The 22,544-nt window shown below is 42.0% G+C and overlaps 3 protein-coding genes across 4 annotated transcripts; 2 read left to right on the forward strand and 1 right to left on the reverse strand.

The window, feature by feature from the left end:
* Positions 1 to 8,749: 8,749 nt before the first annotated feature.
* Positions 8,750 to 10,190, reverse strand: cebpb (CCAAT enhancer binding protein beta). The gene has a single exon (XM_068597834.1). The coding sequence runs from the start codon at positions 10,104 to 10,106 to the stop codon at positions 9,186 to 9,188; it is 921 nt and encodes a 306-aa protein (XP_068453935.1). The 5' UTR covers positions 10,107 to 10,190; the 3' UTR covers positions 8,750 to 9,185.
* A 2,163-nt stretch (positions 10,191 to 12,353) lies between these two features.
* peds1 (plasmanylethanolamine desaturase 1) lies at positions 12,354 to 16,103 on the forward strand. Its single transcript, XM_068597384.1, has 6 exons — positions 12,354 to 12,583; positions 13,597 to 13,716; positions 13,892 to 13,983; positions 14,072 to 14,216; positions 14,375 to 14,587; positions 14,711 to 16,103. The coding sequence occupies exons 1-6, from the start codon at positions 12,448 to 12,450 to the stop codon at positions 14,830 to 14,832; spliced, it is 828 nt and encodes a 275-aa protein (XP_068453485.1). The 5' UTR covers positions 12,354 to 12,447; the 3' UTR covers positions 14,833 to 16,103.
* A 2,898-nt stretch (positions 16,104 to 19,001) lies between these two features.
* On the forward strand, positions 19,002 to 22,272 carry LOC137800264 (ubiquitin-conjugating enzyme E2 variant 2-like). Of its 2 annotated transcripts, none has more exons than XM_068597385.1 (4): positions 19,002 to 19,070; positions 20,080 to 20,228; positions 20,733 to 20,858; positions 21,590 to 22,272. In XM_068597385.1, the coding sequence occupies exons 1-4, from the start codon at positions 19,043 to 19,045 to the stop codon at positions 21,734 to 21,736; spliced, it is 450 nt and encodes a 149-aa protein (XP_068453486.1). In that variant the 5' UTR covers positions 19,002 to 19,042; the 3' UTR covers positions 21,737 to 22,272. The 2 variants fall into 2 exon arrangements, with proteins under 2 accessions (XP_068453486.1, XP_068453487.1); XM_068597386.1 differs by having other exon boundaries at positions 19,026 to 19,064.
* The last annotated feature ends 272 nt before the right edge of the window (positions 22,273 to 22,544 follow it).

Genomic DNA, 22,544 nt, shown 5'->3' on the forward strand with positions numbered 1-22,544 from the left:
TGAGTTTAATTATTTACTTTCAGAGTCTGAGTGAATTGTTTTGAAACCACCAGGTGGCGCTGTGGGATGTAAAACGAGCTGGTTCCTGACCTCTAATATGGAGCCTTGACTTTTATTGCAGCCCACTCTTTTCTAGTTTGCTGTATCAAACCTGGGTTTGCTCATCAATTACTTTTAATTGCCTCCATACTTTCATTTAGTCATGAGTTACATGGAAGAACACAAACTGCCTTTTAAGGGGATTCTGATGTTGCATGCCACAAATATTGCTCTCATTTGTTCATATTTTGTTGGCTTCCAACTGCAGTAAGATGATTGTAAATGAAAAATACTACTACAGAGCATAATAATACTCAATTATATTTATTCTGACAGTTTGTGGTGATAAAATCCAGACAATGTCAAGCTTGATGTCCATCTGCTCTCGCTAACAACACGTTGAGGTTTAATTTTAGTGTTAAAAGACCAAAACAATAATGGTCAGTGAACACTAAACAGCGTGGAAGAACGTGTCTTGACACATGCACGGCTTGAGTAAACTCCACCACACTGATATAGTACAGATGATTTGGCAACAGTCTTGGCGAGAACTTCCTGTTTGGGAAAGAAGAGGCTTGTACGCGCTGTACAAGAATGCAACTTCAACAGAGTGAGTAATAGAGCTCCCGACCACGGCTCTCTGCTGACGTCAAGAGCTGGCAAGATGGAACACGCCGCACTCATCGAGGAAAACTACAATCAAGGTGTGACCGAGGACCGGAAGTCTCCTTAAAGCCGCAGCCGTGTCTGTCGAAACGACCGACGGTGATCTGACAGCGTTGTACATGTCACTTATTTTGAATCTACATCATATGTCATCCATTTAATCTGTTAATTAGATTAGAAACACTGACAGAGGTCTTCAGAATATGACGGTTTTGAAAAATGTCACTTGATCAAAATGTCAAAAGTGCACTCCAGTGCCTCCTCGCTCCGCCTAATTGTGTATAACGCTGACTCCGCATTCACGATCGACCGAAGAGGATATCTGCCCTGCCCTGCTGACTCTTCCAGCGTCTGTCCTCAGCTTAGTTATTAACTTGGAACTTCCCAATAGCTGGCCAGCTGTACGGGTGGGTGGGACGATCTTTGACTGTACGTCTCTTTTTAGCATTGCCTGTAGATCCTTTTTGCCCGAGGAGCCCGAGCACAGGCATCAGGAAATTCCTGAATGTGTGGGGAGTCAGATTTTTTTCCAACTGTGACTCTGCAAAGTCTGAGTCACCATGCACACCACAGTTCATTGGAAGTGTGATATGAGGAAGTGTGAATACGCTGTCAGGTGTATCCGTGTCTCTTCATGCCCTTATCATTTCAAATCGTACAAAAGACGTGGGGAGTGTGTGAAAACAGAGTCGGCCTCTCAGTATCGATCGGTGGTGGAATGCAACTCAATGCATTATCTGAAGTAGCATCATTTTGAGGTAGTAGCGTTATATTTTAGTAACGCATACTTACAATACTACGCTAAATGCGAGGCTACAGCTAGCAGCCGGTTAGCAGACTGTGGCTGTCGACTAGAAACAGGGGAAAACAGCGAGCGTGGCTCTGCTCAAAGGTGACAAAATCCCTGTTTCCCAGTGTCTCCAGTCTGTGTGCGGAGGTATGCTAACTGGTTGTTCATATTTAGCATACAGACGTGAGATTGGTGCTGCTCGTTGAAAAGCTGGGTCTACTTGTGGCTCCTGAAAAGCTCTCTCAACTTCTAAAATGGCGTCAACTGTTCATACCCCAAAAACCGGTTCGAGTATCAAATGTGTGGCCCTTCAAATTTATCTTGTGACCCCGTTAGTGGGGCCTAAACCCTAGGTTAGGAATCAATAGATTTAACTATCCAACTGTATATAAGTTCGCTAACAGAGGCTCCATCTCAACACTATGGTAGAATGCTACATAGGTATTAACAATCTAATATATCAGTCGCAGAGGACATTTTTCTGCAGCACAAGTACTTTCACTTTGATGATATCAGTGCATTCTGCTTGTAATACCTCTGTGCAGGACTTCTACTTATAATGCAGTCCTTTAAATTGTCGTATTGGTACTTCAGTAAAATATCTGTGTGACCCTTGGCCATTTATTCCTCTCTTATGGTTCTATTATAAAATGAGTGGTGAAAAAACCCCACCAATGTGTTGTTGATCTACTGCAGCCTCTCTTTTAGAGGCTCTGTAGAGACGCTCACCCGTGAGCAGTTCCTTTTCCTGTTCCTGTCCCCCCCCCCCTTCCTCCACCTTACTGCTGCGGCTGTGGACGCACAGACGCCGATAGGACATGCATATAGGTCATATCGATAAATACCAAGAGGTTGGAGCTGGTGCTTCCCCTTGGTTCGAGGCTTCCTCTCGCTGAACGAAGTAAGGAGCGATGACGTCGACGTTGACATGTGGTCCACATGTAAACAAAGCCGCCTCACCGCAGATGTCACCATGGTGTTCTTTTGGGTGATTGTTGACGTTTTCGTCACTGCAACTATGGAAATAAAAACAACTTTTTTTAGGGGTATTTTGATGCAGCACTGAATCCGTGACAGAAGCACACACACACACACACACACACACACAGACACGCACGCACACACATGACGATGACTGTCTGTTTGTGTTTTGGGAATGAGGTGAAAGGTAAGTGTTATACGTGAGGATGGTCACATAGTTAAGCTGTCGTGGGTGGAATGTTTCATAGCTGCCAACGTCTTCAACACACCCTACTTCCTGTTGAGTAATTTTTACATGTCAAAGCCTACACATGCACTATTATGTCGAGGTATCTGTGATTTTTTTTACGAGCGTACAGCTGAGGATTTACTGTACATTTTATCATCTTATCTTACTTTGCAGCAACTTGTCAACAAAACATTGTTGTTTCATTTTTTTTTTTTTATTCTCCGTCAGGCTTTCTGACATGCAGTCACAAGATCAGAGGGGAACAATCTTCCCACAGTTAAATCCACTGTATATCCTCTCTAAATAGATACAGATTTGTATTCTTCCTCTCTCGGGTTGAGCTACCTTTTGGTTTAAATGGGAATACTAAAGTTGAATATAACCCTTTAACTGCATAATTATGAATACCATTTCTCTCAAAGCAATAGCAGTCAATAGCTGTTATACCAATTAAATATTAAACTTCTTGCAAAGCTGGTTCGATCAAATCAAGTTCATCTTTAATTCACATGTACAATTTGCAGTAAGTGCCCTCATCTTGCTCTATGTTTGCACAACTTGTGGTGGCATTTCTTGGATGTGTTAGAGGATAAATTTTCACTTCCATATAGCTCACAACGTTGTCAAAGTAAAACAGGATGTCATGCTAATGGAGCTGCGTGTCAGGGTGTCTGGTAATCTAGGAAAGTTTTGGAGGAGAGCTTTAAGGAATCGTGCAATGGGTTTAACTTTCATTATTAATAGAAACTGCATCATTGTGAAAGATAAGTTGGATGTCTTCTTTTCTTTTCTTAAAGTCCTGCAATGATGAGCTACATAACAAATGACCGAGGTGTTCTTATGTGTGCGAGTATGATAACATACTAAATCATTGTTGGCTCATCACTGTTGAGAAGTGATTTCTTCACTGTGAATGATTTCCATCATGTGAGGAGACCCTGCAATATGTAAAGTATAATATATAATATAATAAAGCGTATCAAATGCCATCTTTTGTCCAGTGGTGGAACATAAATAAGTAAAAACTGTTGAACTTTACACTTTTGAGGTACTTTTAATGCATTTTACTTGAGTATTCATTCATTCTTAAAAAAAATACTTCAATAAGGAACTTTTGCATCTACTTCCGTACGTTTTACTGTCACTATAAATGCATTTTTCTTAGCCCTTGTATGGTGTTCAGGTCTGTGGGACCCGTTTTCATTTTTCATCAAAACAAAAATAATATTATTTAACTCAGACTTATTGGCCTTTTGACACAGTCATTACGCGTCTTTCTATCGGGCCTCGACCTCACACTTACGGACATATTGTTGAATTTGGTGCATTGGGGAGACATTCAAAATGTATAAACTTTCAATAAACTAGCATCTAGTCCTGTGTGGGCGGAGCTTCAGGGCTCCAGCAAGTCGTCTGCAGCAGCAACAACACAACAGGCCGAACATTCGGCCTGTTCTGAGCAGGCATAATTACTACGCTTACTACGAGCTCCGCACTAATAGATTAAAAGGACAGATACACTTGTAGTCTAGACGGGTGTGCGCTAATTGTGGGGCGTGTTCATTCAATCCCACAATACAGCAGTAAGTATTGCACACACACCTGGCGGAGAGCTGCACTCGACTGAGCGCACCTTGCTAGTTTGGTCATATGCTAACATTTTGCTTGTCACATTTGACATGATGTGTGCTAAATATACTTTTAAAGGAATTTAAAAGTATTTTTGCAGGATGATCCTCAGAAGTTGTTTTTGCTCATGTATAGCTTATTTATCCATTTTGAAATTCTGATAAAATCCCTAAGTGTTTCAGTATTTTAACATGATAGTCAGCTGAACCCTCATTAACGCAATTTCGTCCCAAATGGCACAAAACATTTTTCCTACTGTTTCCATTTAAAACCTTCCTGTCAGATTCCAACATTTCCAGCGAAAAGGAAAAGTTTTATCTCACTGTTACATTTTTAATCTATAAATTAATAATTGCAGTTTTGTAAGAACACACCTGTTGATCACTCGGCATATACCCTCAATTAACCCTTTATACACTGCGCGTGTATTGAAATGAACTCTACTTACACACTAGTGTTTCTCTAAGAATTAACGGTCATTTTGCAAGGACGGGCTGGTGTTACACAAGATCTGGGCAGTGGTACATGATCCTGTGTAGTCACCGCAAGTCACTTCTGCACGTCGGTTCAGTGTTTTCACAGTCATCTACGGTGAAAATAGCAGAAGTGAACTAAGATGTTGAAATCTTGGTGCACTTCAAGACAGATCATGTTCTGGTCCGTTTACCGTAGCTCAGGCGGTCTGGCTTCCCGTTACAACCCATGGTCCGGATATCCGGTGTTCCTTTCACTTAGAGGAGGAACTGCAATTAAACAAGACAAATCAGAGAGTTTAAATCACCATTCTCACCGTCTTATTTGAAATTGTGGCTGGAAAGACGACAAAAGGTTTGGCGACTTTTGAAAGAGCATTTCGTAGGTTTTCAGAGGGTCCACACACCTTGAATACATCGCGCCTTTGATCAGACTTGTGCGAATCATTGGAAAGTTTGACTTGACTTGACTTTATTTATTTGATGTGGACATCACAATGGCATTAGCATTCCTAGCAGCGAATGCTAATTTCCAACACCCGTCCACAGGAGGCTTTTTTTTTCAATAAAAAATAAAATCTACAGTATATATGTATAATAAAATGTGATAAAATGGAATAAAAAAGATAATAAATATACATACATAGATACATACATAAAGTATGACGGCGTTAAATGTGTGAACAATGTTGTTTTTCTCTTAACCATAATTGAAAACCTTTATTAAGTTTACGTTGGCTATCATCATTTGCTTTAAAAGTCTTCAATACTTTGACTCTAAGCAAACAGTGTTTATATGAAATAGATACATGGAATGATGTGACACTGCAGCAACAAAAAGGTACAAAACAGAAAATGTCTGAAAACGTTCCCCCAGCTTCTCGACATGAACCGCATCAAAGTTCTATTTTTAATGAAAGATAATTTGATTAAAGAAAGGAAGAAATGTGCTACAAGGACATAAAAAGAGAAAACTAAACAGGACCCATGATAGAACTGTGAGGTACTCCACCGAGCATGTGGATTTATAATAACAAACATCAAAAATATAAAACAGAAACAAGCTGACTAGTGTCTGTCAGAAACAGATTACATGTAAAGGATGACTTTGATAATATACTATAGCTCTTATTGTCAACAAATCCTATAATAGTATTAATTTATTAGTGCATCAACCTTCATTTGTGTCCAACCATCATTAAAAACACACTAATGAGCCACACGGTTGCACTGGGTGACACGTTCATTCACTCTTATGAACCTGGGTCATTTATTGTAAGTCCATTCCACTTACAATATCCAAATACTCACTGGAGCACCACATATGAACTTGTACACTCTTTTCCTTTTTTTTTAATTTATCGTTTTGTCCGAAAACATGTCCTGTTTTTTTCTGATCAATACTCCCAAATCTAAAGATCCTCAGTTCATTTGCAACAAAGAAAAGCATTCAATACTTTTATTTGAGAAACGTGAATATGTGCCTTTAACAATTTGCGGTGATTTGATGATATTTGAGTTTTGCTCCTTGTTCAACATGCAACTCCAACACGCAGGTTGTGATACTTATGATGTAAAACAGCGACAAATGTTGTGTTAGCTTTAACATTGTGAAACTAAACAAGCAAGAACAACTGGACCAAAGCCACATTTAAAAAAAAACAACGTGTCATGTAATAGATAGCTGAATTTTCATCATCCAACATTTTTTGTATCAATTGGAAAAACACAATTTAATGCTAAGTTGTAGAAAAGTGATTTGTGGAAGAATCAACTTTCACTAAGCATTAAAAAAAACATACCAACATGATTCATGGATAAAACAAAAAAAAAATCTTCTATTTCTCAACAACTGGACATTAGAATGATGGGTGTGTGTGTGTGTGTGTGTGTGTGTGTGTGTGTGTGTGTGTGTGTGTGTGTGTGTGTGTGTGTGTTTGTATTGCCTTATCAGAGGACTTTTTTAGGAGGCCAGTTAGCCTGTGGAGGGGCTGTGATGCAATAAGGAGTTTACGGACAGACACTGCCCATTGACGGTAAAATGTGGAAAGGGGGCAGGGCTAAACTTTTAAGAAAAGAGGTCATCCTGTGTGGGAATTTCCCTCTCTTCTGTCAGCCTGTGAGCCAGGAGCAGGGAACGACTGCATCGGGGGCTCCAATCGGAAACGAGGGGGTCATCGAAGGAAAAAATGCAGAGAATGTTTAAATGCATCTTTTGCCAACACTGACGGCTCAGCGAGTTCGGGAAGAGCAGGAAATATACTGGGAAAAAAAAGTCACAACAATGGAGTACTGGGTGTTAAATCATTAACTTGTTATATGGCACATGAATTGTTTCTGCGGTTGTGTCGATTGTGTATTAAAACATCGACAACTTTTCTTGAAAGATGTAAAAAAAGAAGTCATTGTGAGTGGCACGGTTCTGTACCCAGCGAGGCTGAAAACTAAACCACAACTATTTACAGCTATTGTGATGTTCATGGAGGATAACAATGTCTTATTCAATTGTGGGTGCAGCATTCTTCAAGTAGTGATGCGTTGGAAAGGGAGGATATTGCACAACAGTTAAAAGCTAAACTGTTCCATCATTTAGTGTGTTGAAACATCCACTCTGCTCAAAATGTCATCTTTCAAAGCCCAAAACCAGCAACAGTTTTTACACTTTATTCCAGAGAATATAAAGTGACTTTTTTTTTAATAACCATAAAGCACATGCGTGTTCTCTCTTGAACAGCTAAACGAGGTGTTGTCATTTGCCTTTTTCTTTCTGCTGAGTTAGAAAAACATTCCCCACCCTGAATTGTCATGGATCATTTACAAATCCCACCGTGCCTCTTTCTTTATCCTCTCTGTCTGGGGTTTGCTTGTTTGAGACAGATACGTTTCTTATTGTGCGGTGAAATGCAGTCTAACTGCTCGGCAAATTCCACTGCAAACAAGTAGTCGACTTATCTACTATGTCTGGTGTAACCAACGTCGTCACTCCCATTTTTTAACTTCTTCATTTTCTGCTGAGTGTTCCCCACTTCAGGCTAAAACAAGGTTTGCTAAGGATTATTGGTATCTGGCCTCCCAGCTATGGTCTTTTGGCTTTTTGAAGCGTGACCTGAAGTGGTGTGAGGAGGTTAGTTGCTGATTAATCTCTAAGCAACCTTGAACCCCTCGCTAGGCCAGTGGACCCAGCAGACTATTGACAGAGTTGTGCGCTAAAGATAAAGCTAACATTTCGGTGCTACGTGCAGTGTGTCTTTCTTTCTTCTTTTTTTTTTTTTCCGCTGCTCTCAGCAGTATCGTTTCAGTGTAAATTGGTTGGATGTATTTTAGAATCTGATGACTTGTGGGACAATACATGAGTAAACACAGGAATGCATTGCGTTGACATTAAGTGTTACCACGTAATAGTATGGACAGTCTGGTACTATGAGGAATCCCACCATGTTTCTATTGTATAACGGCAATAGAAAGACACGGTTTTGCATATCAATCCTTATTATGTATTCAGGAACAGAGGATCTGTCACTGTATAACGGCACTGAGCGAATCACTGAATGACATTTGCTGCTTTGTGTAAATAATAATGTATTGTGATGTTGATTTGAGGCATTATTAAAATGTCTTTAGCCTCATTGATGAAGACTAGATATATACAATTGTCCAGAAAACCTTTAGCTTGTAGATGTCTCTTTCAATTGTTTGCCATGATGACCTGAATTAAAAGATTGCAAATCAGCCTTAATGTCGAACCATCATTCATCTGCAGTATAATGTTGTAAGTGAAACACACTGTGACACACAATCTGACGAGGAGTGTGTGAATATGTAAGGCGAGCACAACACCCCTGTCTGCACCTACTTCAAAAATGACAGAAAAAAAGAAGTTGCAAATGTATTTGTTTAGACAAAGTATAAATCTGTTTAATTCAATAAAATATCAAGTACATTTAAAGCATTTAACCATTCAATATTAAATAATTTGACTTATTTCATTCATTGCCAATACTATTACAAAGAGTTGCATCATTTCACTGCAGCACAACTCTTCCCTTAACAACCATTGCTCCAGATACACAAAAATGTAGAAATCCACTCGCGTGTATGTAAAATATGCACCGAAATACTGCATATACACAAAATTACATCTGAGAATAAAGCTACGGCGACATGTGAAGAATCGTGAATGATTGCGCAATCCATGCAACCCACTCCTTCAGTCCCATTTCAACTGTCCCTGTAAACTGGTGGCCGCTGTCTTCACCTGTGAAGCGTACCGTTTCCAACACTTGTTCAGTGGATCACCTCCAGCTCTAAAGTCCATCGATGATGAAGACGAGCAGCAAAGTGGCCCGCTTTGGGAGTCTCTGGTGGAGGCTTTTTCTCTCTAACATTGTCCGGTGGCAGAGAGCAGGTTGCGCAGGGTGGACAGCTCTCTGGACAGCTGCTCTACGCGCTTTTGTAAACGATCGTTCTCTGCAGCCAGTTCCAGCACTTTATGTTGAGTCTCCATGTTGCGCACTTTGGCTTTGTCCCTGCTCTTCCTCACCGCGAGGTTGTTCCTCTCCCGCCTCACCCGGTACTCTTCGCTGTCCTTGTCCAGGCGTTTCTTGGCTTTCCCGGAGGACATTTTGCCACTGTGTGATGGGGACCTGCTTTTACCTGACGGGCCAGGTGTGCCGGGCTGGCTGGAGCAGGTCGAGGACGCGGAGGAGATGTTCCCAAGGCTGCCGCTGGTGGACTGGTAATGGATGTAGAAACCAGACGAGCCGTTCTCCATATTTGCGTCTCTCTGACTGTCGTCTCTCTCAGCCGCGGCGGCGGCGGCTCTGTAGCGGCTCCCGGTGAGTTCAGGGCTCAGCACGCTATCCACGCGGGTTTCCTGCAGCTCGGTGTAACCCAGCGCGTAGGGCTCCCTGGGGTCCCTCAAGTTGTCGCACTGGCTGCTCTCCAGCTCGTTCAACAGCGAGTAGTTCTTGTAGTTCTGTAAAGCCGCAACTCTCTTGAGCTTATTCTCCGCCAGGAAATCGGAGAAAACGTCCCCCTGGTGCTGCTGTTGGTGCTGCTGTTGGTGCTGCTGGTGCTGCTGCTGGTGCTGGTGGTGCGTCTGCGCCGCCAGTTGCGGACAGTTGTGCAAAGCTGAGTCCAGGTAAACGCTGAAGTCTATCGCTCTCTCGCGCTCCTCAATGCCAAGCTCCGTCATCGAGTCGCCGACCCTCCAGTATGAGCCGTTGCTGACGGGACTGATAATGCTGTCTCGACTGTGAATAGCAAAGGCGCCGTCGTCGTAGAAGCCGGCCACTTCCATGGATCTTAACACCCGCCGGATTGAAGGAGCATGGAGGGCTGAGATGAGACGCCCAGATTGTTCTTCTTTTTTTTTGTGTGTGGATTCAGTTGCCTCAGTTGTGAAATGGCTGAAGTGTCTGACTGCAGCGAGTTTAAATCTCCCCGTGTCACTGACTGTGACAACACGCAGAGAAACAACTTTGAAGAAGCTGTGATCTTGTATTGGGAGGGATTGACAAGTCTTCCTGTCTCGGGGGGGTTTTATTAGACGCGCGGGGCGGGGTTTTCAGCTGAGCAGGTGTGTGACGCGCAGCGAAGAGCCAACCGGACAATATGTGCTGATTTTGGAGGACCCTTCCTGTATGTAACTATGTATTTGTGTTCATCTGTTTAGTTTTTTTTTGTGTGTGGAATTTTTGACATTCACTTGTGACTAGACTTTGAGTGCAGCAGCAAAATATAGAGTGGAAATGGACATAAATTGGTTTTCAGTATTAGGATTATATAATGAAACTGAGACAACACAAATAAAAAGTGAAAATACAGACTAACACCGACAACATAATGTTTTTTTATATCAGCATTTGATGACAACACGTCCCCCACGCCCTCTACAGCCGCATCTCATCCACTCGACAATCATGGAAAACAAATCCGACTCGCAACCAAGTTCATGCGTAATTACGCCGGAACGTCGAGGCTCACGAAAGCAGCTCGAGACATATCTCCAGACAGCTGTTTCCCCACAACACAAACACAGACTTGTTTATACCAGATTGCTTGTTGTGTGGTCAAACTGTACAACATGACACATCCACTCCAACACTGCATGAGGGTCAGGGTGGGTGTTAGGCGTTTAGTCCGCCTGATGTATGACTCAAACTCTGAAAGGTGTTTTTGTTTTCATCAATGTGTCGCTGGGCTTCACGATGTTAATCTCAGGACATTAACATTTAACAATGAGGAGCTCACACACACGATGTATGAACAAATGTATTGGTGTGTCACACACACATGCTCAGTTCGCCTCATGAGCTCAAGTGCACACTAGCTGCTCGTACCTTGACGATCAAGTCTTTTGACGTAGACTGCCATCAGGAGTCAGAGCTGAAGTGCTGTCGTTTTATTGTAAGGCCTTACTGCCATCTTGTGGTGAGCTTTGGGAATGCACACAAGCGGTATTACAGCAACAGAGGTAATATAAATATTTAGGACATGCGTATCTCTGCATAAACTGTTTCACTGGTGCGCAGCCAAAAACACTTGGGTCTTAAAAACATGGCTTGCATTTCCCAGAATTATAAGAGAGTTAGTGACTTTATTCCAGTTTGTCTTTTTTCCCACCTACATGAATTTCCTTAATACACACTTCACACTTATTTGTATTCTATTGTGTGTGTGTGTGTGTGTGTGTGTGTGTGTGTGTGTGTGTGTGTGTGTGTGTGTGTGTATATATATATATATATATATATATATATATATATATATATATATATATATATATATATATATATATATATATATATATATATCCCCTTGAGGATTAATAAAGTATCTATCTATCTTTTTGTACAACTGGTATCTGCTGTTACTAAAAATGGTGCCCCCCCCCCTCTCCCATCCCATAGCCATACTAACATGGAAGCTTAGAGCAAAAGTCAATACTGAAAGCTGTCTCTAATGCACTCTCCCCCAACAATGCATGTGATAGTATAAGCTTCAGTTTGTATGCAACATATTGATCTGATAACTCTACTCCAGCTGTCTCGTATACATGGTCAGGAGTAAAACATGTAATATTTCCCTCTGAACACGAGTAATCATATGGATCATAATCCCCACTGTATTGTAATTGAGTTTTTAAAGTTTGTGAATAAAACTTTTAATTTTGATTGAAGTCCAAAGTCTCAAGAATTCGTCCACTATTGCTTCGCCGTGAATGCCTCACCTGCCGAAATGTTTTTTTCCAGAACTTGGTTGGAGCTGTAGAGTCACAGAATGTGACGGGTGACAGGTGTCGCTGTAACACCTCCTGTTGTTTGACAGCATGTATATTGTTGCAGAGAGAGAGAGAGCTCGATCTACTGTACACCCAGCAGAGGGCTGTGAGCAGAGCAGGCACCAGGCAGGACGGGTGGAGTCAGGAAATGCGGTCTTTGCCCTCGCAAGCCCCCCCATTGGTCAATCGAGTGTTCGTGGAACATTTTCCTTGACGGTGATTGGCTGCTGCGCTCAACGACTTTTCCCCCGATTGGCTGAAAACGTTACGCTGTCTGTGGGCTGAGAACTAGATGATACCGTTGGTTACTGACGGCGAGCAGAGAGAGACTCGTTGAAGGGGCTGGGCCCACAGTGGAGAAATGGCGAGTATGGTTACCGACAGCCGGTGTGGAGTGGAAACACGGAGCACAGAGACCGAGACACCGGGCCGGGGCTCGGCCAGATGGGGTCCACAACACGCCGGGGCCCGAGAACTAGCTAATTTGTACTCACCAGGTGAGTGAATCGACCGCAGCGGCTCCGTCTCACCGACTTGTCCCCCCCCCCTCCCTGGTTTAAGTGGCCACGAGCGACAGGCTTTACATAGCGCTGTCACCAAGTAACGTTTACGAACTGAGAAAGAAAAAAAGAAACTTGTAAATTCGCATCAAGAGGACCCTTTTTATCTTTAACTGCTAACATGAACTAGCCCGGTAACAACGAGCGACAGCTGTGTGTGTGTGTGTGTGTGTGTGTGTGTGTGTGTGTGTGTGTGTGTGTGTGTGTGTGTGTGTGTGTGTGCGCGCGTGTGCGTGCCACAGTCAGACTTTTATTGTTATTCAACAGGAATCACGAGCTTGAGGTTGCATTTGTGTTTGAGTCGCTGTTGTCCTCTTTGACATGTCGGGCAGCGGGTGAAGGATCTCTTGCTTCTGCCTCTGTGGAGCTGCTGTGACCTTTTCATAACAGTGTTGGTTTCTCAGCACAGCTCACAGACTGTCACTCTGAGAGCAATGCATGAGCATTATTGATTAGTTTTATAGATGCTAGAGCCAGTCCTGTGTTCAGGTTACTTTATTCATACCCCTAGATTTTGTTATTCATACCATCTTAACTCAATGCATGAAGTGAAAGGCCTTCACTGCCCAAGTGTACAAACACTTCATGTCTTTTGAGCTCCTCGTATCAGTTGAGGACCTTATCTGACCACTATGACAAGAGTTGGTGATCAGACTTTCTTTTATTTGTTTTGCCGCTAAAACTGGAGCCTCAGTTTGAGTTATATGACCTGGACAGGTATTTCAGGTCATGTAACAAGCAAAATGCAGAGGATTGTGTCCTCGCTGATGTAAGGAAGCAATTGATAGTTAATCATGTGGCCTTGTTTACTAACCTCTGGATGTTTAGTGTAGATCATGTCACATCATGTTTAGGAGCTGTAGACATAATGTGCCTGATAATGTTTTATCGGGAATTGCTGCTCATGTGTTGAATCACACTAATACGTCAGCTCGTGTTTTTTCTTTTAGGCAAAAGATGTCAAGAGTGGTTATGTGTCGTCCTCTGCTTCTCTCTCATGGCCTTCAATTTCATTCACCTTCTTGCCAATTTCCACCTGGGACATCTGTGGTACATCGTGTTGAGCATTGGTGAGTGCTGACTGAAACTATCTATCTAATGATCTGTTGGTGTGATGACTTCTGTTGTTTTAAAGAGCTGCAGTCCAAACAAAGTGTTGTTTGTTCTCCCTTCAGCCTGTTTGAATGTTTTTCGTCATCCTTTTTTTCTGGGCTTTTCCCCCCTCTTCCTCAAACTCATTTTTAGTGGCGGGAATACTCACCGCCGACTTTGCATCAGGACTCGTCCACTGGGGGGCTGATACATGGGGATCAGTGGATTTGCCCATCTTTGGAAAGGTAAGATATCCATTGTTTATACTGTAAATAATGTTCTTTTTTTAAAGGACATTTCCTGCATTCACAATGGGTATTTCATGTCTTTCAGGCCTTTATACGGCCATTTCGAGAGCACCACATCGACCCCACAGCCATTACCCGTCACGACTTCATTGAGACCAATGGTGACAACTGCATGCTGACCATAGTCCCCCTGGCAAACATGGCCTTCAGCTTCCTCACCCTCTCCCCTGGTGAGTTTTGTATCAACAAACAGAATCTGACATTTCCTTCCGTCCGCCTTTTCTAAACCGTTCCTTCCATGCAATATTCATGCGATTTCAATGACGAGGAAAAAGAAATGCACTGAACAAATGAGTTTCTGTCTCCTTTTCTTTCTTTTTTTTCGCAGTGGAGATTTACAGTAACTACCCCTGGTACTGCTACTTGTTCGCACTAGCCATCTTTGTGACCCTAACCAACCAGATTCACAAGTGGTCGCACACGTACTTTGGCCTGCCTCGTTGGGTTGTCTTCCTCCAGGACTGCCAGGTCATCCTCCCCCGCAAGCACCACCGCGTCCATCACGTCTCGCCTCACGAGACGTACTTCTGCATCACGACAGGTTTGTCTTCATTATAATTGCACGGGTTCAAATGGGCGTGTAAATCGTGTTTTGAGGCTGGGATGCTCGCAGTTCATGGGATGCGAGTCGGGGCAGATTTGTCATTGAGCTTTGTCTCTCCAGGTTGGTTGAACTACCCTCTGGAGAAGCTGGGTTTCTGGAAGAACCTGGAAGATCTTATCCAGAGTGTCACTGGAGAGAAGCCGAGGGCGGACGACCTGAACTGGGCTCAAAAAGTCAAGTAACGCCGCAGGCTGACTGCACCCTACCTCAGAAGACCCTGGCTCTGTCTGGGCTCCTCACCCCCCCCCCTTTTTTCACCTCACAAAAACTGTAATCCATAGAAAGAAAAACTAACAAACACTTTCTGATGCCATAGCTTTAAGTCTTGCACATTTTGTCTGTTTTACAAGAGGAGGGCTCTGTTGATGGAATTTTTTCTTTACTCACTTGTGAAGATCCTTATTTCAAAACGCAATATATCCTCAACTCTTTGTGTGTCTGAAACAACTCATCACTTTTTTTGAGGTGGTTTGCAAAATGCATTTGTTCAGAAGGTATATTCAGATGCTCTAAAGTCAGATAAAGATGATTTGAAATGATTTCCAAGGAGATTAAAAAATATTTCCTGTCGAATAATCCCCCCAAAAAAGAATACTTGAAAGAGTGAACACTCACTTTTTTCTCCTCCAGAGACAGAACTGTTCAAAAGTTTAGTCATATTTGGCTCTGCTTTTTAATATCTCTGGATAAGTCACGGACCAACTTGTGCAAGTAACACCATTGGATTTAGGCCATGGCAAGTAGTCCGGCTGGGGGGAGATATTGGATTTTTGGATGCCTTCCTAATGTTGTTGACTAAAGAACAAAATAGTTAATTACTGTTACATTGGTTGATCTCTTGATATTTGGGTTCAGCTGCACGCTTTTGGGCTGTTTTTGTGAAAGAGAGGTGATGAGACTGTTTGATCGTTTAGTCATGGATTTGTCACTTCGAGTCAATGACAACAGTTGCAATAGAAGACTCAGTGCTCCTCCTAAATCATCCATCCAGGATGCTAAATGACAGATCTGACAGCTCAGAAAACGGGTTTTTAATTCAAACAAACCAAAAACAAACAACCAAATTGCTACTATTGCTGTCAGATTCAAAGCTGGCATTTTAATTGAAATGTGGTACGTTATCTGGAACCATTGGAACAGTTTGCAGTTCTGTCTTTTATGATGGCGGAAACAAAGAAGATGAGTAATTGGATCTGAAAAGGTGGCTTTTGAAATATATGTAACTGTCGTCCGCATTGATGGTAAGCCATTCAGAAATTTGGGCAAACACTCATGTGTCATGTTGTTCTGCCGAGTCAGCCGGCCCTCCAAGTCCATGATCATGTGTCCTCTGATAAACCTTTTTAGTTTGTATTTGACTCCTGACAAAAAAAACGGATCGCAGGAAAGAGACAGACAATTTTGTTACGCTGCCTTACGCACCGCAGATGCAGTACTTGTGTCTTTTTTTTTTTTTAATCTTTGTTTTGTTTCATTTCCTGTCTTTTTTGATGTTGTTGCAACCGCTTATCTGTCTTTCTGGGGATTCGTGTCTTACTTAGTCGGACACAGTTTCTCCAAAGCTACGTGCCAACAGTGTGTGACATTGTTTTCACTCCTCGCGTCTTGCTATTCTTGTGTAATGCGGTAAGGAGCTGTCACTTTCAGAGCGCAACATTCCCTGTGAGTAATGCTGCCGCCGCGTACCGTCCGGGTAACTGTGCCAAGCAGATTTTGGGGGATGTTACAAGGGCTTCGGTGGCCGCTTACCATCCAGGAATTTCTTTCACGCCTTGATTATGTTGAAGATTGTTTTGAATGCTTAAGTCAGTAATTTGTAAATGTTTAGTGCAGCGAATAACTATGCAGTGTATTACAAGGCCCTTAACCATATGTCTTAACTCATCTGATTAGGTTAAAACGCCTTTCTTTTTCTACTAGTTAACACATATTTGCTATTTCAGTTGGACAACGTGAGCTTAAAAAATGTGCTACTTCACCAGCATGACACAAATACATGTACTATAAGCGACACAGATGTAAGAATGCGTGCATGCGTGCAACATGTACTATACCGGGTCGCCAGCTCCCCTTTGAGTTGGTGCTCCTTCCATATGAAGACAATTGTGCTGCTTTTAAAAGAAACTTTTGACCAAGTGGTCCCAGGTTTTAGAATTATCAGAATGTTATGTAATAAATCCTTTTTAGGTCTAAATTAAAGGAGCCTTTCTCTAGTTGGGTTGCACAAGTGAAAAAACCCTGAATTTGTGAACTTGATATTGTACTTATAGTAGATGGTTATAATTATTTTTTAAGCCAACATTTTGTTTTATATAATGTAATATTCTATATTCTCTTTATTATATACAATTATTCCCCATAGATCAACAGCAGACATACACAACAGATTGTCTAGTAGAAGGCCTGCGTAGAAGTTCTACTGTTGTAGCATTTTTTTAGATAAGTATTAAGTAAAATATAGTTTTGGACACTCGACCCATTTGCATCAAGGTGGACAGACAACTTGTTTTATGGAGAGAAGTTTTTTTGCCAGTGGCTCTCCTGGATGTTTTAGAACGTCATTAAATTGCTTTTTGTGATAATATAAAAGTAATAACAACTTTAACGACATTTTGTGTTTTTGTAATATACAATATTAAAGGATAATGGTTATAAATACTAGACATGCCATAATAAGTATGGAGATTGCTACAACTGACAAACATTGCAATAAATATATAGGGTGAGCTCAGAAGCTGCACATAACAATCTTAACTTGGTCACAGACTCGCCATCATCGCTTTTTGTCATAGTTTGAGAGTCTGGTTGTGAGTATAGATTGAACGTGCATTAACTTATTCTTCATTCATATTCTCCAGATGATCTAAGGATTGTGGTTAAGTAGGTTATTATACAATTGTGAAAAACAACAGGTCAAGGCCTTTAACAGATAAAAGTTGTTTCAGTCACACTTTTCCTTCTTCTGTTGGCCAAGGTAGTCGAATGATGTAAATGCATTATAGGTTCTACAGCAGTACAGTTAACTCGGCCTCTTGTCGAGGTTTGTGATGAAGCTGCGTTTGTTTTGTCTCGTTTAGAGACAGATGCCAGTGTATTTGAAGGGTATTTTGTGACTGAATATTTTCTTATTGGAAATTGTGCTGGCAAATTAAATTATTGGTAAATGGGGTGGGCAGTCGCTGTTGGTACGTTCAACACACTGCGTTTGAAATCAATTTTGAATTGATCCCTGGACTTCTTATTGAATGGCCTTATCCTCTCTCTGATTGTTTCTTTACTTATTGCCAGTGAAATAGGAAAACTATTCATTGAGTTTAATTTGCCCTTCTCTTGCCTTCTGAGGTAAGACCCATCTGGTGGATGTTGTCGTTGGTTATGTTTGCTGGTGGTGATGGAGTTTTTCGATATCAGAATAATGCCTTGATGCCTTTTTGGTTGTCTTCCTTTTCAGGAGACTGACAATGTATATGTTAAACTGTATTTATAAATAAACTAAATAAAAGGTTGATTATTACTACTGCCATAGTTGATTTCTTAATGTTGCTCTATGTACTCTCTGGAAAACTGTCTCATTGCTTGAATTTCTTTTAATCACTACAACTCAACTCCTTACAACTTACAGGACGTAATGTGCAATATAATAGTATTATCATTCCATGTGCTCTTATACTTCAAAGGTAATTTCATACTGTGTATGTATGTGTGTATGTGCCTGTTTATATTGTACTGTCCATACTGATTTGGGATTTGCATCTTATTGTTAATTTAGTATTTTACTTTGTATTACAACTGCTGCACAGTAATTTCCCGCTTGATAAATAGTGTTATCTTCCCTTCTCTTAAGTAATATGATTAATTTAATCGTTCTTTATATTGTTAAATTGTTACTTTCCTCTTGTCCGGCTTGCACAATCTCTCTTTTAGGAGCCGACAGCTGCAGCAGAGGGCCACAGGAGTTTAAGGACACTTTGACATGTCAAAGTCAGAAATGCACAGTCATAAAACAGATTATTTACATACTATTGTACCTGTTATTGGAGGCTCTTTCCCAACTATGACAAGTTAAAATATATGCAATGAAAAGGGCCTATGCATTATTAATGTGCTGCCTATTGGGAAGTCCTTCTTTCAGGCCTATTTATTCCAGCATGTTTGTTTTGATTGAGCCTGCTAATAGTTTGTGCATTTCAAATGAAATATGAAGACTTTTCCTCACACACTTTGATTTGTTTAAGCACAATACTTAACAGTTTCGTCCTCGTATCGGATTCAATTCATTTCCTAATTCGCCACCAGGACAACAAAGGAAGCCATGCTCTGCGTTTGTTCCGCGCGCACGCACATGGCCACAAGCAAAACGACGTGCGCGCTTCCGCTGTGTTTAGCGACAAGATGGCGGTCGCCGCCGGATCAGGTAAATGTACGAGAGAAATATATCACAAACATAAACCAAATAATCGGACAAATTAAATATCACGACGTGTCTTTTAAGCTTCGCAATGAGGTTGAATGTCCACCGACGCGTCAGAGGCGTGAAAAAACCCCAGCTAACGCGAAGTTTGAGCTTCTGGACGCAATGAATAGGAAGCGATGCTACGAGCTAAGCTAACGTAACTTTAGTTACAACGGCAACGAGCTGCACCCAGACTGCCGACGACGGGGGTTTGCTGTCGTTTCAGAGCTGCTCAACGCCGGCCATCTGCGTCTGTTGTAGCTGTGTACCGTGTCGGCTTTGGTTTCACACCGTAAGTCACCGCGGTCATGGTGTTCAGCGCCGATGCTAGTGAAGCACAGCTAACGGCAACTGTCTTAGTCTGGTTTAGTCTTATTTAAGGTTTAAGATTAGCCACCGTGGCTTCTGAACAACGAAGTGCCACAGCCACACCGTGACATGCTATCTATAGATGGCGACGCAGCCTCAGTCTTGGTGCACGCGTTCACCTGTCATGTCAACAATGACGGCACATTTTTCTTCTTCTATATTTGTCTTAGAAAATGCGATGCATACAGAGTTTCATCAATGGGGCTCGGGAGATGCATGTGATCCGAGCTGGGTTGCGGCACCGTGACTGTTTGTTTGCATGGCTCCGTTGACGTTGCAGCACTTCATAATAATCTCACTGCAGAGGCCAAATGATGCAGCATCGTCGAAGCCAGATGCCAAATTTGGGCACACGAGTGCAGTCAAAAGGCGGATGAAAGCCCGTCAAACCAAGGCGTTCCTACCCCCCCCCCCCTCTCATTGTGGTTTGAATGAGTCATGAACTCTGCAGGCTTTATAACTAGCAAGTTCTGTACAAGCTCTCTGTTCTCAAGTTCTCTCTGTACAAGCTCTTGCACACATACAGTTTTGGTTGCTTGCTCGACGGAGTGCATGTGTGAGCACAGTCTGACTTTGTTGTGTTTTTTTTTTGTGTCCCCACAAACAGTTGTCAAAGTCCCTCGCAATTTCCGGCTCCTGGAGGAGCTGGAGGAAGGCCAGAAAGGTGTGGGAGATGGCACCGTGAGCTGGGGTCTGGAGGATGACGATGACATGACCTTAACACATTGGAGAGGCGTGATCCTCGGCCCCACAAGGGTGAGTGCTGCCACTTTTTAACACTGCCGTGAGGATGGTGCAATATGTGTTTTAAAGTGGCTGAAAGGGGAACAAATTGTCAAGAGTGTGACGCAAATAACGCTACATTAGTTTGAGACAGTGGCACACTAACACATTGATGTAACGATAAGACATCACAACAGGAAGCAACAGTTTGCACACCATAAAACACAGTCCTCAGTCACAAGTCACACATTTATTTCTGAAAATCAAGTGATTTTTCAGATGGTAACGGTAATATTTACTTATATGTATGCTAGGAAGACTCTCTTGGAAAATGTTATCAGAACTAATGTATAGAACTAGATAATACCTCCGACATGGACGTACGTCAGACTGCAGCTGGCTCATGAAACACATTTACTGTTTTTTTTCCTTTTTTCTTGACGTAACCAAAATTTGGGGTTGAACACTGTGTGCGTGTGTTGACATTGTGTGCGTGTGTTGACTTGCCTCTCTCTCTCTACCCGTCTCTGTCCACAGACAAGCTTCGAAAACAGGATGTACAATCTGAAAGTTGTGTGTGGGCCAGAATACCCGGACTCACCACCGTTTGTCAAATTTGTGACGAAGATAAACTTAAATGGCGTGCACACCTCCAGCGGTGAGGTAGGTAAATCTTCTATTTCGAAAGTGATACCGCTCTTGATCCGGTTCCTGCTACACTGATGAATAGATTGGGAGAATGAACACAATCTGGTTTAGAGTATGTGTATGCAGCAAAAAAAGCTTGTTCACACAATAGACTGGCATGTATTGAGTAAAGGTGTATACAAGGAAAGGAAGACGGTCATGCCTGCTCTGTAGACCGGTTAGTGCACATGAGAGAGTTCCTGTTCTCAGTTTATTCTTGAATCCACTCACAGCTAATGCTAACCATTGCATTCATGCTAATACAAAAAATAAAAAATTGGAAACATGACCCGACAGAGAAACCGTTTAGCGTCTGCCAGAAGGAGCAAGTCTAGATTAGTTTCACTTGAACTTTAGTATGTATATTGCTTTTAATTTAGCATCACAGAAAGATAAACATCACGTGAGGCCGACATGATTTTCCCCAGGAGAGCAGAGAGAACACACACTTCTTTTTTTGCGAGTGGTCGCGCTACCTTAAGTTGTTCATATGTGTCTCCATTTTCCCACTTTACGTCAACGCAGGCTTAATCAAACTTAGGTTTGGACTGTCATTAAGGAAGACCCAAGTGAGAAAATGCTATAAAATACCGTAAACGTCCAACATTTTGTTCATTGAGAACGGTCGCATTCTAGGTGAGATATATATTTAGTTGTTTGTAATGCAGAAGACATCCACGCATCCTTACCTGTTCTGTGTCCTGCAGGTTGACACGAACGCAGTGACTGCACTGGCCAAGTGGCAGAACTCCTACAGTATCCGGATGGTGCTGCTGGAGCTGCGACGGCTCATGACCTGCAAGGAAAACATGAAGCTTCCTCAGCCGCCCGAGGGCCAGATCTACAACAATTGAGCCCCTGCTACTTTTGCCTCCATTGCTCCTCAACTCTTTTTTTATTTTGCTTTCATCTCTTTATCCTCAACCTCTCCCCCATGTGACATCCCACCTCATGCCAACACCTGAAAACACACATGCACACAGCTACAGACATATACAATAACACATACATGCACTCACATATATGTATACACAGTCTATAGTAATTGATACATCCAAACGTAAGCACATACACATTTTTATGTACAAAAGCGCACACACTCGCACACACACAACCAGCAGACATATACAATAACAGGTACAGGTAAATATGCGTACACATCTATATGTAAACACACACTTGTTGAGCATTCATGAGTCATTCCAGCCCCCCCCCCCACCCCCTCCTCCCCATCACTGGAGCTCTGGGTGGACTCGATGTGACGAGGCAGGCGGAGTCCTCAGTCCACTCCAGATATGATCATTTGAATACTGTACATGTTACTAATCTTTTTTTTTTATTATTATTTGTTAAAAATGCAGATTGTACAATAACATAAATAATCTTATTGAGTGTACCTCTTTTGTGTGTTGTCTTTTTGTAACAAAAAAAATCCACGTCACACATTTACATGCAACAGGCTGATAATCTTCTTTCAAGGTCTACAAATTACCAATTCCCCACCTCCCCCCCCCCACACACACACACACCCATGTACATTTTGACTTAAATCTTAATTCATTTTCATCCATTTGTGTTGTTCACGGTGTTAGTCATGAAAGTTTATATGGATATTTTTACACAATGACCTCGCTTATGTACAGTGTTTATTCATATAACTTC

Source organism: Clinocottus analis, unplaced genomic scaffold, assembly GCF_023055335.1.
Source record: "Clinocottus analis isolate CAN_PGR_092001 unplaced genomic scaffold, fCliAna1.0.p SCAF_4, whole genome shotgun sequence".
In the NCBI taxonomy this organism is placed as follows: domain Eukaryota; kingdom Metazoa; phylum Chordata; class Actinopteri; order Perciformes; family Cottidae; genus Clinocottus; species Clinocottus analis.

Bases quoted from the DNA above. Each gene is read 5' to 3' on its own strand.
- cebpb (XM_068597834.1), bottom strand. From the start codon at position 10,106: ATGGAAGTGGCCGGCTTCTACGACGACGGCGCCTTTGCTATTCACAGT.
- peds1 (XM_068597384.1), top strand. From the start codon at position 12,448: ATGGCGAGTATGGTTACCGACAGCCGGTGTGGAGTGGAAACACGGAGC. The intron at 13,984-14,071 runs GTAAGATATCCA...CATGTCTTTCAG, and splicing joins ATTTGCCCATCTTTGGAAAG to GCCTTTATACGGCCATTTCG. The intron at 14,588-14,710 runs GTTTGTCTTCAT...TTGTCTCTCCAG, and splicing joins GTACTTCTGCATCACGACAG to GTTGGTTGAACTACCCTCTG.
- LOC137800264 (XM_068597385.1), top strand. From the start codon at position 19,043: ATGGCGGTCGCCGCCGGATCAGGTAAAT. The intron at 19,071-20,079 runs GTACGAGAGAAA...CCCCACAAACAG, and splicing joins CGCCGCCGGATCAGGTAAAT to TTGTCAAAGTCCCTCGCAAT. The intron at 20,229-20,732 runs GTGAGTGCTGCC...CTCTGTCCACAG, and splicing joins TGATCCTCGGCCCCACAAGG to ACAAGCTTCGAAAACAGGAT.